This window comes from Pteropus alecto, unplaced genomic scaffold, assembly GCF_000325575.1.
Source record: "Pteropus alecto unplaced genomic scaffold, ASM32557v1 scaffold7, whole genome shotgun sequence".
Classification (NCBI taxonomy): Eukaryota; Metazoa; Chordata; class Mammalia; order Chiroptera; family Pteropodidae; genus Pteropus; species Pteropus alecto.
The window spans coordinates 32,987,922-33,003,836 of record NW_006494614.1 but is presented as its reverse complement, the minus strand read 5'-3'; the positions used below and the strand labels follow the sequence as shown (position 1 = coordinate 33,003,836).

General features: G+C 38.6%; 1 protein-coding gene across 1 annotated transcript in view; it reads right to left on the bottom strand.

The window, feature by feature from the left end:
* GCLC (glutamate-cysteine ligase catalytic subunit) overlaps positions 1 to 15,915 on the bottom strand; it is a 44,152-nt gene that overhangs the window by 5,137 nt on the left and 23,100 nt on the right. Inside the window, exons 3-12 of the mRNA XM_006926433.3 lie at positions 15,368 to 15,550; positions 11,463 to 11,576; positions 9,936 to 9,994; positions 9,693 to 9,826; positions 5,087 to 5,161; positions 4,524 to 4,640; positions 3,742 to 3,880; positions 3,177 to 3,289; positions 2,594 to 2,686; positions 2,177 to 2,281 (exon numbers count right to left, since the gene is read on the bottom strand). Coding sequence (XP_006926495.1) covers positions 2,177 to 2,281; positions 2,594 to 2,686; positions 3,177 to 3,289; positions 3,742 to 3,880; positions 4,524 to 4,640; positions 5,087 to 5,161; positions 9,693 to 9,826; positions 9,936 to 9,994; positions 11,463 to 11,576; positions 15,368 to 15,550 — 1,132 coding nt within the window. The remainder of the gene's footprint in view (positions 1 to 2,176; positions 2,282 to 2,593; positions 2,687 to 3,176; positions 3,290 to 3,741; positions 3,881 to 4,523; positions 4,641 to 5,086; positions 5,162 to 9,692; positions 9,827 to 9,935; positions 9,995 to 11,462; positions 11,577 to 15,367; positions 15,551 to 15,915) is intronic.

Below are 15,915 nucleotides of genomic sequence, written 5' to 3'. Positions count from 1 at the left end.
AAAAGTCAACACATAGATCTTTATTTTCCACATTTCCACCTTATGTTAGGTACATCTTATGCAAACAACATACGCCATTATGTTGCTATATCTGTTTTAACTTTTTAATAGGAGAGTTTAGTCTATTCAAATTTGTTTTTGCTTAACAATTTTATGTTCTCTGGGCTATACTGTTAACTACTTCCTGGACCACACCTCTTTTGTGGCAAAGTCTCTTTGTCTTTTCCCACTCCTGTTAGCTAGCACGTTAGAAGTAATAAATCCAATTTCTATACTATTAGTAGTTTTTCTTACTATTAAATATGTAATTTTGAAATCACCTCTCTAAATGTCAAGCATTAAAGAGTATCAGCCATCTGTCTCTTTCCATTATCCCTTCACTAAATAAGATTTTGGCATACTTTTAGCTCTAATAATCTATTATATTTTGTTAGAATTACCTGGAATTTAAAGAATGGTTTGGCTGGGAAGAGAATTCTATGGCTGTAATTCTTTACCCCTCAGGATTCTTAAGACTTGTCTCAATCTCTTTTAGTATATAATGTTATAAATGAGAGATGATATTAATTCATTTTTTCCCCTCTTGGCAGCTAACTTTCTTGTCTAGACAGTTGATCTTTTGAGATTCATAAATATGTAGATTTGGGCTCCTCTTTAAATACATGTCTCATCCTTAATGGGCTCTTTCACTGAAGAAAATTCTATTTCTTGGATTATTGTGTCTCATATCTCTTTTACACAGATCATTCTTTTCTTCTAAGTTATTACACAAATGCTGAACTTTCCATAGCAATTTTCCATGTTTCAGTTTCCATTTCTTTGCCATCCTACTGGGATAAATCTCAATTTGGTTTCCTAAATCACTGACTTTGCTCTTCAACATCTGCTCTCCTGGTGTATATACTGGGTTTTAAAATTGTTATCTTCTTTGTTTCTAAGAACTCCTATTCTCCAAATGCTCTTTGGTCCATAGTGCTTGTTTATTTTATTGATGTGATCCTTTCCCTAGAATTTCTTCGAGGGCACTCTTAGAAGTTCTTTAACAATTCTTTCCAGTTTCTTAAATTAACTGTTGCACTGAGGATTATATATTCTGCAGGCCCAGATGGGCCCTTCTTTTTAAGGCTATTAAAAGTTCTTAGTTTTCTACCGACCTTTAAACATCTATTTATATTTTTAAACAAAGGCTGAGATTGGTAGCTTACACGAACTCTCCCTTAGAAGGGCTGCTCTCCCCAGCAGGTACACTCACATGGGCAAAGGGGGCCCAAAGAATTCTATGGGTTATCTTTGGCCTTGATGTGAAGAGCAGGCAGAGACAAGGCAACAGCCACACTTACTGCAGTGTGTGGGGGTGACACAGGTGCAGGCTGGAGTACCCCTTGGTGGAGGGAGTAGGGAGCATAGTATCACGGGAGCGGATGCTAGGCTAGGCAGTTTTCTTCTTCCTTCCATGCTTGCTGTGACAGGGCTGCTCTACTTCTCTTCTCTGGCCCTAAAATGTCATTGGACCCCTTGCTGTGTGTAGCAGCCTTTCCAAACCATTCATTGTGCTAAAGGACCCACAGGGCCAGGAACCAAAGGCTTTTATTTGCTGCCTCACAACCTGGAAATGTTCCAAGGCTCTGCCAGGAAACTGCTTCCAGAAAGCTCCTTTTTTGGTATTTATTGGGTTGGGGCTGATTAACTCTGATTTGTGTATCTGATAGTTTGGTGCCATCTACGTTCTCCAGAAACATCTTCAGTTAGGTTCCACTGAGGTGACCTTTCCTTGCATTTTCGCAGTTACACTCTTCCCATCCTAATTTTAATACTGTAACCAAAATGGGAACTGGAGGATGAAATCAATTGGTGGGACTCACTCCAACCATCATCTTGATTCGAAAGCCTCTAGAAATAAAGTGGTTATTCAAATGCAACCCTAGATCTCTTTCAAATGGGCTAAGGAACTACTATTAGCACTCCCCTTCCCATTTTTAGGAACCTCCACCAATGTAGCACCAAAATCTTTAGCATAAGGTTAGACTTAAAAAGAATAAGGCAGAGAAACATTTTATTCTAAAGGGTGAACGATTTGATTCTAAATGAGGTCAGATTTGAAATAAGTATATATAAATGAAAAACAGATAGTAATCTAGATATCTAGACCCATCACCATACTTAAACTCATTCTTACCTTTGACAGCGGAATGAGAAAATCCAGTTTGTATGAAAGGATCACTCTAGTGAGCAGCACGACAAATACCACATATGCAGAGTTCTCAAAGTCCGTTAACTGAACCTAGACAAGCAGGAGCCCAGAGAAGTTGTGGACTAACCACATACACGTGCTTTTCCCCAACACGCCCCTCCTTGGATCACGTCATTCCCCAGCCATCTCTAAATGCCCCATTTGGGTCTAGAAGCCCTCCGCCCTCAATCTGTTCTCAGCTATCAGTCTCCCTTAGCTTTCCGACTTGCTTTTAACATGCACACATTTGATTCTGCACTGCCTTCCAATCAGTGTGAGCACCTCCGATGAGAGCACCAGAAAGGTGACGGGCTGTGGGAGGACAGGTGCATTTGAGGTGGTTCCCGCCGACGCACGTCTTACCTCCATGGGTCGGAATTCTACTCTCCATCCGATATCTGAGTTTGGAGGAGGAGGCTTAAATCTCATTGTCTGCCAGTTTGTGGACTGAATATTCTATAATAAAAAAGAATAAAACCAACTTGCCATGTGTCCAGGAAAGTATTAAGATGATCTGATATTTAATAAGGGAAGACTGTTCACTGTCCATACCTAGTACTCTTCAATTTACAAATACAAAAAGGTATAATTTAGACTTTCTTGGAGCGTGACCTGCTAGGAAAACAAACAGCAAGTGTTTAACAAAAGTTGAGTGATATGTCAGCAGCGCTAAAATAACTGATCAAGTTATTTTTATGCAGTATGCCTGAATTTTTCATCATTATGCAAACGAGAAAATACTGACCAAGAAATTTAGATTTGGAGATATAACCAAGAAGAACCATAAAATAAAAGTACTTTAAACCAATTTAAAATTTTTCTTAGTTCTTTACTGTACTGGGTAATGAAAGGCATAAGATTCCTACTGTCACTAATTCTTCACAGGCATAGAAAACTGCCTCAACCTTGGTTAGTAAAGTAAAAATGCATCTAAAACAGGAGATACCTCAAAATGGTCAGACTCATTGGCATCGTCCAGGTGTATTTTCTCTTTGAACAGAGTCAGTGGGTCTCTAATAAAGAGGTGAGCAACATGCTGGGCCAGGAGATGATCAATGCCTGCAAAGAGAGGTCACACTGGACTCACTTCAAAGCTCAAGATTGTACTGTTCTCTAAGTCCAGTAAGATGACAGGACAGATCAGGAAGTTTGAAGAGAGGGTATCTAGAAGACTAGGCAATGGCTGGTTTGTTCAGTATTCTCACGTTGCCCAGGATTTTATCCTATGGGGCCTGGGGAAGTGTCAGTTTTATTTGCTATTTACACAGTGCCTGCTGGGGCATTGGTGGGGACCTATATATGGATCTCCAAAGTAAGTTCCTTTTGCTAAAAGTTAAGAAGATCTCACAAGTATTTGGAACTTAAAACTTTAGGAACAAGCAGCCTCATAAGAAAAGTGAGAGACTTCACTCTAAAAACAGAAATCAGACCAGGAGTCAGCAAAAAAGTTTAAGAGTTTTGAAGAACTAAAGGTGTACAATCAAATGTAGAAAAAAGGCATGGATGCTCACCTTCCTGCAACAGTTGTTCGTAGATTGCTTTATCTATTGTCAACTCGATGTCATTATATTTCTCACCACACTCAGATAAATAACTATCTATTGAATCATATCGGGATTTACTAATTCTGTAGTTATTGTTCTTCAGTGGCTACAATTGAAAAAAAGTGAATGAATGCCAAATAAAATGATCTGGAAATAAATTAATACCCAAAATAATTATGTTAAAATGTTCTTTTTTTTTTTAAAATAATATAATTACATTAAAATGTCCAACCTAAACATAAGAAGTTAACCCTAAAATGTTTTATTAGGGAAAATTTTATTTAAAAAGCCTGGAGGCAATTTAAGTAGCCTTTTTCTGATATAATTTAAATATACTTTTACATTTTCTTAAAAAGCAGATCACATTCATTCTTATTAAGCTAGGAAGAGAAAGACTAAGTTTGCAGTAAAAAAGCCTGTAATGACTTCCGAAATATTTTTTTTAAAAATTGCACTAATTTTAGAAGATAAAACAAATACAGATTTTAACAAATGATGAAAATTATCTTCCCACCCAAACAAAACAGCATTTCGCACATAAAGTTCTCTGCTTGTAAAAAAAATGCAAAAACGAAAACCTTAAAACAAACACTACGAAGCCAAAGACAGATTTATAACCCATAAATTTCTTCCCACATGAGATTAACTCAAGATAAAAATGTAAGGGAAACTTCAAAATCTCAAGTATTTACAACAACTGCATTTTATCAGCTTGACATAAAAAGGCTGCGAAGGAAAATCGTTCCCACCTCCAGTCCTCTTTCCTCCCGAGTTCTATCATCTACAGATGCAGAAATCACTCCCCAGCGACAATCAATGTCTGACACATAGCCTCGGTAAAAAGGAGACGCAGCACTCAAAGCCATCTGAAAACAAACAGGTTCAAAATGTCACGTGTTGAAAAATAACTCCAGGCAGTTTACCTCTGGTCAAGAAGAATCAGTTATGCAACTCATACAGAGCCCGACTACCTGTGCCTGCTTTCTTATGGTGAAATACACCAGAAGGAGACTCAGATCCCTGGATCTGATCCATTTAAATCATCCTCACTGTAACGTAAGGACATGAAGAATGGGAGAAGGAAGCTGGCTACACTTGAACTTGACACTTTAATACATAAACGTCTTATTAGTAACAGTAAACTTCTACAGCTCAGACTCAGTCTGTTGGCTCTTAATCTGCATATTTGTGTTAGTTCATTTCTGAATGAAATCTTAACTGGACTTAAACAGCACATAGTAAGCAAATTTTGCACATGTAGTCTTTATTTTACACAAAAAAGTACTTAAAATAAGATGTAATTTCTACTTACCACAATTGGGCAGATAGTAGCCAACTGATCATAAAGGTATCTAGCCTCAGATATGCTGCAAGCTTGGAATGTTACCTATTTAAGAATTGCAAGTTATTAACAACAACAAAAAAATCACCCACATCCTCCCCAAGGAGTAAAATCTAAGAAAGATTGGAGAAGGAAGGGGGCATGGTATGTAATAGTTATTCCATCGATGACAACACTTAATACAGGAGTTTTATTTAAAAGCTGTCTCGGATGAATTTTGCTAGAAAACGGTATTTAACCATGCTCACGACTAATATAAATAACATGTTGCTAAGCTAAATAAGATTTTAAAAGTCAAGAAAAAATAAGACACTAAGATAAGTAATGAAGTTCAGTAAGGCATTTCTTCTAGCTTATTTCATTCGACAGCTTCCCATTTACTTCAGTTAGCTGAGGGGTTATATAACTTTTGGTAAAAAGGGATTTGGAGATGCTAATGATGGATTTCAGAATTCACTGGTGGCAGTATGAGAAATAGCTTGGAATAGGTAAGACTGGAGGAAAGCAGAGCGGTTAAAAACACTGCAACCATCAAAGGAAAAGCTGAGGAGGGCTGATGGGAAGAGGCACATCAGAATTAAGGCAGCAGGCTCTGCTAACCAGGATTATAGAAAGTGAGTGTGTCACTTAGAATTTGGCTTGAGTGTTCGTAGGACAGACAGAAAGAAGAGGCCCCATGACATGGTGGGCTTCCGAGGCCAAGGAACAGACAAAGAAGCCCTGTAAGGGGCTGGGTCTCCAGGGTTGGTGCCCAGAAGAATAAACTGGAGAAATATTGGGGGAACAGGCTCAGATGATGTACTGAAGATGGGTAGATCATCAAGAAAATCTACAGAAGAGTGGTAAATAGGATATTTAGAAGTTAGCTAGAGAAAAATATTACATAATTAGTACAAATCCTCCATAAACAATTACCCAAAACAAACAAAAAAAAGTGCTGCCTCCTTTGGCATGGGGGTTGAGTGGAAGAGGCAAGGAATACAAATCATGGTTGTTAGCTTTTGTATTAACTGCAATTTGGGAACAGTTCAAATTTCCTGTTACTGTTATTTAATAATGACAGTCTAAATTTAGTGTTGGTATAGGAAATGATTTAGGTGCTTAATGCTTGAAATAGCAGCTGACTGAATATGTTTATTGTCATAATCCCAACATTTTAGTTTCAATAGTTTTAGCCAGATCTCAACTTTGCATTTTTTACAAGCAGAGAACTTCTACTGGAAGAGTCACAGTCCACATGCTGAATTACGACAGCATTTCATGTCAGTGTGGTGACTAACTATAGAAAATCATTTACAAAAGTGATTATATCCTCTTCCCATGTCCTCCTCAACTTTTCCTTTGATGGTTGCAGTGTTTTAACTGCTCTGCTTTCCTCCAGTCTTACCCATTCTTCCTATAATTTCCATTCTTCCTATAATTCCTATAAGTCAGTGCTGTATTTTCATTAAAATAACCAGCCACTACAAATTAATTCAACATGGAGAAGAGCTGAGTCCCCGATATCAAGGAATAAGAGTATCAAAGGTTAAAATAAAGATTGAGATGAATTGGCAGTTAGGTCACTGATAATCAGGAAGGGTAGTTTCTGCAAAAAGGTAGAAACTCAGAAGTCAGTTTGTGCATGGGTAAAGATTAAATGAGAAGTGAGGATATGGGAGACAGTAAGCAAAGTATTTACATACTTATGTGCTGTGACCCCATTACTAAAAGCTTCAGGAAGGTAGGAGATCTACTGCCTTGTTCTTTATCCCAAGTGTGTAGAACAGTATCTGCCACCTACACTAAGTACTTAATAAATATTCATTAAATGAGAGTATCTTGAAGGAAAAAGGGTACTAAAGAGAACACAGGAGCAAAGGTAAGTTTTATTTTTATAAGATGGGGAGATACTTGAAAAACTGTGACCTTATAGGCCAGATTTATACATGGATTGAGATTAAAAATACCTAAATGTTCTCCGAGTGCTCTGACTGCTGAATTCTTTTGAACATGAAGCTCTTAGTTTATTTAGGTTCCTTTTCTTCACTCTTAGGTATTGTAGTTGTGTGTCTGTTATTTTTGTCTTTAAAAAGGTCTTACGATGAGATTTCTTTTCTCAGTTTTTTGCCTGGCTTCTCTTAGATGGCCTAGTACATACTAGACAACCCTGGAAAAGCCAACCCTAGAAAAGTATGCTTAAAAACAGTACCTGGGATCCAACAGTTGTTACAGCAGTGAAGAGACTTATCCTAAATATATTTAGTAACTGGCTTCCTTACTCTAGAGCTGATACAGCCACTGTCAAACTAAATGGAACATTGCTGCAGATAATGGCTATGGTTGGGGGGAGGAGGAGGAAGAAAAAAATTCTAATACCTTAAAAAGGTATAAATATGTAAACAGTTTTGGCTCCTGGTATCCTTTTAAAGTACATAGAGAAGAGAAGCAATGTCACTAGAAACTGATGAGGGTGGGGAAAAAAAGAGAAGTATGAAAAACAGATGTTAGAAACCTAAACATCTACTCTAAAATTTATCTAGAATGCAGTTTTAAGCCACATGATTTTCTTGGGGGTGGGGAGACCTCTTACAACATGCACGAACTTACTGACATGAACTTATTAAATGATTCTTGAAAAGCTCCCCAAGAGAAGAATTTAAATGTGGTTAAAATGCTTTTTGTTTTATACAGTAAGGTTTCCATTAATCTTAAAAAATTAAAGCTATTTTTTCTGTTTTACTGTAAAACACTTTCTAGTGTTCTACTTAAGAGACAAAGCAGGGATTTCTGTGGGGATTTGTGGAATTTGTCTCATTTACCACACACTTCACATGACCTGTGATTTTTGTGAGTACTGAAACTGGGGTGCTGGACGTGCCATTGAGAAAAAAAAATTGAATCCTAAATCCATGACGAATCTTAAATTGGATGTAAAATTATATCTACAGGCAACAAAAATGTTAACTACCTACCATTAGGACACATTTATTTGTATAAATACATTGTTTCAAGGGAAAGAACAGCCCTTTGGAATAAAGCCAATTGTGCTGTTCCTGGCAAAACACCCTGGGGTTTAATATTAAACCAAGAAAGGCAATCGGTATTCCAATAGAACTGATATAATTTTAAAGCCAGGCACTATAAGTTCTAGAGCTTAATAGTTCTCTTTGGAAATATTTATAATTAAGATAGGAAAGCAGATATGCAGTTAAAAGTCAAAAAGTCTCTTTTTTTAATGAGGCATGACCATTTGTAAGAAAACTTTCTGGCCTGTGTTTGTTTGGAAGCTGCATATTTTATACCAAACATATACAGCAGGAAAAGCAGGAAAAAAATTTTACCTTTGGCTATGGTTTTTTTAAAACACATGACTCTGGCATTCTGTTTTGGTTATATATAGTTGTAAAAATAAACACATCAGAGATATATGTGCAAGAAGGTACATGTCTACACTGCAGCTGTTTGAGATGATGGGGATGCTGGGTTTCTTGGCCTCTGTACCAAGCATGCTCCGGCTGGAGGCCCAGGGCGCCTCGCATGGGGGCCGGGCTGTGCACTGCTCCCGGCCTCTAAGGACACCGATCAGCCAAAGTAATTAGAACCAGATAAAGTCTCCTAACAAGAGGCCTCTCTTTTATTTGAATTTTTCAACTTGAAAATGTATATTTTGTGCAACTCCTACTCCTGTTCTGAAATGATTTGAAACAAATTAAAGGTTAAAACAAATACTTCTGTTAATAAAAACAATGAAATAAATATTAGCTTGGAGTCAGACCTAGAAGGGGCTTTAATATAAACCTTTTTTTAGAATGATGAGAAAACCAAGGCCAAAAAAAGTAAAGGGAGTTACCCAAATATAGGGGCTTTAATATAAACCCTTTTTTAGACCGATGAAAAAACCAAGGCCAAAAAAATGTGAAGGGAGTTACCCAAATACCAGAAACAGACAAAACCCAAATGCAGGCCCACGTGCTACCTGCTGAGTTTTGTGTTCTCCCATCCAGGTCTTAAGTGAGCTTGGGCACGATCACTGCCAGAAGCACCAGTGATCGCATTAGATCCAGGGAAAGTTTTAACAGTAAACAGAGAAAGGCTATTCTACCTTCTGTGTAACTTAGTCAGGGGCAAGGCAAACACGGGCTGATAAATATTTATTTTTTTATACCATTATATGGCCTTGCATGAATATAAGAATCTTAAGTCCTTCCCTTGGATCACAAAATCACTGGAATGCATCAGAGTTCATTTTCAGAAACAGTTAAGAGATTTGAGCAATGTTTACAAGCTCAAAGCTAGATTGTCACTAGATGGCAGCAAAATTAGGCATACAAAAAGATTAGAGACAGTGACTTCAAAATATTTCACATTTTAAGTTATCTTTGCAATAAACTGTAGATTCTGTAAATTCTCTGTGAAGAGAGAGCTTCTAATGAAGTTACTAAAATAACTTCACTGGTTTTCAGAAAGGCCTACCGGCTACCATTGCAACCAGATCGAATGGGGAAACATGCTATATAAAGGAAACTTGCTATATAAAGTTAGTAAACAGAAATGGATGAGGACACTCTGCCTCTCTATACATTTGAAACAATACCTGAAGACAGCAATTGCCCATTCCAAATCCCATGGCATCCATGTAAATATGATCAGGCTTAGAAGCCTTCGCTGCCTCATCATCCTCAGGAAATGTTTCTATAAATGGAGATGGTGTATTCTTGTCCTTAAAAACTGATTTTAAAAAAAAGAAAAGAAAAGAAAGAGAAAGAAATGAGTGAGAGCCAAGAATTAAACAATATAACAGGGATCTCTCCCACTCGCCACCTCTCTGTGGACTTACTTGGTACATTGATGACAACCTTTTCTCCTCTCCTATGTCGGATATTTCTTGTTAGGGTGCTGAAACAGACAACCAAATATCATAAATGAGTCACCTAAGACCCATCATGTAAAAGAAGAATTTGATCACATATAAGTAAATGAATGAAATCCTACCTCAAACTAATTCTGAGGCCACCCTATAGAAAATTTATATGGATCAAAATGCTCTGAGGGATACTCTGAAAGAAGGCTTTGCATTAATACCACTTCCTTGGGCTCTTAAGAATGCTTAATCACTGCTTCCCCAGCATCCTGTAACTCACCAGATCGAGCTCAAGAGTTTGGGGTCTGCCATGATTTAGTCTCACCCTACATTTCTAACACTTCCCATATTAAGTCCAAAGACTTTAACCAAACTTTAATACTTGCTTTCCCCAGGTGTCTCTGGAGCCCAAATACCTCATCACTCCCTCCCCCAATCTGTAGCATTAATACGTATCCTGTAGACTTGCAATGTCTAATGCAGAAGCTACCAAACTGTGGCTACTAAGCATTGAAATGTGGCTAGTCCTGATTACAAGATGCTGTGAAACACATCAGATTTTGAAAGCTTAGTACAAAAAGTTTCTTATTAATACTTTAAAAATATTGAGATTATAAATTGAAATAATTTAAATATATAGAGTTAAATAAAATATAAAAGCCACTGCTTTCATGAAGCCTGTTTGTTCCCCTCAGTCAGAAGCACCCTCCTTTCTCCAAGAAGGATCTCTGGTACTACCATTTTTTGATATCCTCATAATCTATCTTTTCTTGCAGGTGAGTTTCTCTATTTTCCACTTAGCACACTATAACATTTGAAGTTGGGAACTATGCCTATAAATCTTTGTCTCCTCCCAAAGACTTTGCATATAGCAGGTGTGCAGAGCTGCTTTAAAAAAAAAAAAAAAATGAATACTGAGAAGTCCCAACATCCCCAACTCTAGATCAGGACACTGGATTCAGGATGACATGTGAGACTCAAAGTACAAAGTCAAGATCAGACTGGGGTGGACCCTGAAGCAACTTAAAACCCAAGAATTAAACTATAAACTAATAGAACTAGAAGGTAGAGAGTGCCTATTATATGCAGATGTAAATATTTTACCTTATTATCAAAGCATATAGAATGGGATGAGTAGATCACACATACTGGTGGTAATGTATAGGAGAAAAAGGTAGGAATAATTAAAGGAAAGGAAAGTTTCCCAAAATAAGAGTTTATAGAAATACAACTGAAAAGAATCTGCTCACTAAAGGAGAGGACAGTGGCTAAGTTAATGACTTTGAGATAAGTCAAGCCTGGATACCAGAAGCAACAATGAAGCATTCTTGGGGGTAGTGAGCGTGTCAACAGGTGTGTGTGTGTGTCTGTGCATGTTGCCTTTCCTGGTTAATTACAAAAGGAGTCAAGATTCAGTAAATGCTCAGTAAGGATTTCCGGGCAGGAAAACCATCCTCTCAGAAGGCAGGGATCTGAGGGGCGCCTGTGTTTAGCCATACTCACCCAAAGCGGGGATGCTTGTTTATTGCTTCATCGGGAAAGAAGAGGGACTTGGAAGCACCTTCTTCAACTGGGTTGGGTTTGAACTCAGGCAGCGTGAACCCAGGACAGCCTAATCTACAACAAATTGAAGAACTAAATAGGTAGGATTTGTTTTCACGAGTTAATTATGCCTCACCATTACTGCACCTGTTAAGAAATACCGCATGTCTATTATTCCACAAATGTTCTGTAAATACTGTGCCCCTTTACGACCATCCCTTGCACTCTGTATTGTTCACCAACATCTTTTGTGATTCCAGCCCTTTACTGACCTCATCAGAGAGCTTCACCCACTATTTACAGAGCATTGACTTACGTCCCACCCGTCTCCCCATTCAATAGCTATGACCTACAGCACAGTTCCTTCCCCTGGTCACATCAATTGGCAGGGATTACAGGTTTTCCTCTATGCAGCTTCTCAGGCTTCCTCTTTTACTAGCTCTAAATTCTCGACTTATTTTTTGACCCCTGTATACTGCTACCGTCCCCAACCTACTGATAAGCTTTGTTGGAATCTCGAAGTGGCCTCCTGTTTTTTGGCCTCTGCAGGTCACCTCACGAATACCTCAAGTTGTGTCTCTACAGGTGTCCCCACTCACCCCTGAGATCTCTTTCTCAAGTCTGAAACCCAACTCTATTATCTATTTGACCTAAAGGCGATTTTTAATTCTAACACAGAAAAATGAGGCTCTGTATTTATCCTTAAATGTAAAGTTCAAATTCCACATCACTTGCAGTGACACCACCAAGTGTTTCGAGTTGAGAATTTTAAGGTCATTGTTAAGTGTGTTGTGAGGGTGGACAAAGGCTAACAAAATTAGCGAAAGCAAAACAAGGGGGCTCTTATCAGGGTTTTAGATCAGTGGTAGGAAACTTTTAGTTGAGAGCCAAGACTAGCCCATGCCCTCTCTTCAACCCTTCCCTACCTTTTATAAAATGAAGTACCTGTTGGTTGCCCACACTGGTCTTGTGAACAATTGAATTTACTGATCTTATCTAGAAAAGAGTTCCCAGGGTTCCGCATTACTTGCTACGAGCCTGCAACCTTCAGAAAAGTCTAGGAGAGTGACAAACTAAACCTGGGAATTCTTAGCTAACCAGAATGTACTTGGCAAGTCAGACTCAGCTCTTCAGACTCCAGTATCATCCAACAGAACTTTCCGCAATGATGGAAATGTTTAATACATGCACTGTCCATTACCAGTATGGTAGTAGCCAGCCACCTCTAGCTATTGAGCACTTGAAATGAGGCTAGTGGGAATTAGGAACTGAGCTCTTCATTTTATGTGAGTTTGATTAAATTTAAATAGTCCTATAACCATTGTTTTGGACTACAATTCCACACTACAGTTTTTGCCTCTTTACGGAGAGAAAAATCACAGTTTATACTTAAGAAACCAAGTACTGTTTTCTCTCTTGATCCTAAAATAAAACTTTCCTTATCATTTACTATGGATGTAAGGTGAGGCTTCTATGACTAAACAATAATCATTCTTTTTTTGTTTCAATTCCAAAAATACTCTCCCATCATAAAACATATGGCTAGGCTTTTTTCTCTTTTTTTTCTTTTTTTTTCCAAGATTTTTAGAATAAAACATTTCTGTCTCAACTATCCATCATAATAAGAAAGCTAAATCTATAAAAAAATTTAAAAGGGCAGCTGTCCCATATGCGGGGGGCATTCTCACTTAAAATAAAAGCCATTAGGTTTATCAGAAATTTCCCTTTGTGCCACAATAAAATACATTCCTGAATTTTAAAGTATAAGATAAAATATTTCTGGTTTGTGTTAAGAATTTTTTTTTTTAGTTTGCTAAGTAAAAGGTACAACCCTCTTAATGTTAAGGGGGAAAAATAAAGAAAATTTAAGATACTGAATTTTTCAGTTCACTAAAAGTTGTCAAATAACATCTGTAATCTACTTTGTGGCCTTTATTATTCTAAAGTTTCATAATAATTACCAAACCAACAGCCTTGACATCTGGTCTCCACCCCCAGGTTTGCTGATTTTGCTACCTCTTGATCCATCCCCACCACCCACTCTCATCCAGACTGCCATCTCCCCTGAGTGAGCCCCCTTACTCAACTCCCAGTAAGCCCTGGCATCCATCCTGCAGCCACACTGACACTACAGCGCAAGTGAAGGGCTGCAAAACAAAAACGTGATACTATCCACCCAACCCAAACTTTGCAAGGCCTTTTACTGCTTTTAGAATAGCAACCAGAATTCTGAGTTAACAGGATCTGGCCCACCAGCTACCTGCCCAGCGTCACCTTACCCCACACTTCCACTTCATTCTCAGCCTCCTAGTCACACCAGTCAGCTTTCTTCTAGTTCTCAGAAGGCTCCATGCTCTCCAGGCTCATCCTAGGACTTGTACCCAGCTGCTCCCTCTCCCTAGAACACTCCTTCCCGCTTCCACGCCTATTAAACTCCTACTAGAGCTTTGGACATCACTCCAATCATCCTCACTCAGAGAAGCTTCCCTCCTCCGTGCACAGTCCATCAGACAACCATGTCACACTCTCTCCGTGCCACATCTCTTCCTCACACTGCTGCCCAAGTTTACAGTCACGGGACTTGTGGGTACCTCTTGACTCTTTGTCTCTTCCTCTAGCTCCATAGAGGGAAAGACTGTGCCTATTTTCACTCGTGTTTGAATCTCATCACTGTGTGGCTCTGGTGTGGAGCAGGCACTCAAGCATCTGAGTGAATGGCAGTCATGATTTCTTTACCTCCTCCTTCAAACATTAGGGCAAAGGAACATGCCAATTCTCTTCCAAGCAAACCCGTCCCCCCTCACCCAGCTGGGTTTTCTTCCTTCTGGCAGGGAGGGGGCGTGGCCTACACAAATGAAATGAAGGCTTCACAGAATATAAGATGTTTTCTAAATGGTTGATGAGTTGCTTTCATTGATGTGACAATGAAAATTTAAAAAAAGAAAATTCCCACTTAAGTGTTCTTCTCAGACCAACAGTATGACTCGAAATGCCTATGTTCATTGCAGACATTTACCAGAAAAAAAAAAAGTATGAAAATACTTCGAACTGCTCCAGGACGTAGATGCCAATCCCCAAAGCTTTTCTGAACTTCGAGGAGGTAAGCACACTTTGTCACAATCTAAAGACGTCTAGCAAAGATAAGTCAGATTGATGATTTGGTAGAACTGCATTCTTACGTACAGGTCCTATGTATAATTATAGCACATTTATGTACCTCATTCTAAGACCATAATCTCACTTATTGCATTTATTTACTTTTATGAACTTTTAGCCCTATCTAGATTTGATGACAAATCTCAAATTTTCTTTGCAGTACAATGTCTAAACATGACTTAAGGACCCCCCTTGTTCGCAGTTAATATGCATCAATATTTGCATTGGGAGCACTGATGTCATCCCTCTAACAGTGACCTCGGCCACTAATATCATCACTTGCTGGTAGACAAACACATGGGAAGGTGCTACTGTTACAGTCGCGTGAGAAGAGCACTTAATAATCATCAGGAGACTTGGCTACTCCTTACAGGGTCAGAGTCGCGTGGCAGACGTTCTGCTCATTCCACCCCACCCTTGGGTGGACACTCCACATTGCTAATCAGTCATGGTGGTTCTCACAGTCTTTCCGACCAAGTCCAGATGAACGCTCTCACCCCAGAACTCCGGGCCCCGATCCACCCACTGACGCTGGCATGCAGTTACTGCCTGCAGCTCTAATGTTACAGATTCTATCAAAGGCAGTATGTAAAGAATGACCTGTCTGTAAAGAATGAGAATTATAGGGTCAAATGTTTGATCATGATTTGCTCTCTTTATAATCTAAAGTTATAAAATGTCTGCTGGGGCACGTTAATGTAGGAACTAACCTGGGAAATGAAGTTATTGTGCAAAGAGCCTGATTTTCTTCTAATAAAGAAGTTGCCTCCTTCCGGCGTTTTCTCATGTTGTCTTCAACTGTGTTGAACTCAGACATTGTTCCTCCGTAGGGCTGTCCCGGTGTCCCTTCAATCATGTAACTCCCATACTCTGGTCTCCAAAGGGTAGGATGGCTACAGAGGAGAAAAATGTCGCTCCATCTTATTCTTGTGCTGAAGTCTACTCAATTTTCAGAAGTTTTTAAAAAGTTGCCTCAAAATTTTTAGACACTATTAGGTATAAATTAAGCTAAAAACTCCTTCACAATTCACAAAGGCTGTTAATTTTTCATAGCTCTTCACCTATGTAAGAGTTAAAGTACTGGGTCCAAAATATTTATAAATAACTGAAAATGGACATGGGGCACTCACTGTCCAAGACAAGCTAGCTACTTTGCAGGAAAGGAGATGAGGCTTTAAGGGCTCTTTCACTTCTGTGCCAAGGTCCAAACTCAGATGCAGCCTAGCCTACCAAAATCTCGTGAGTAGAAAAACAAACT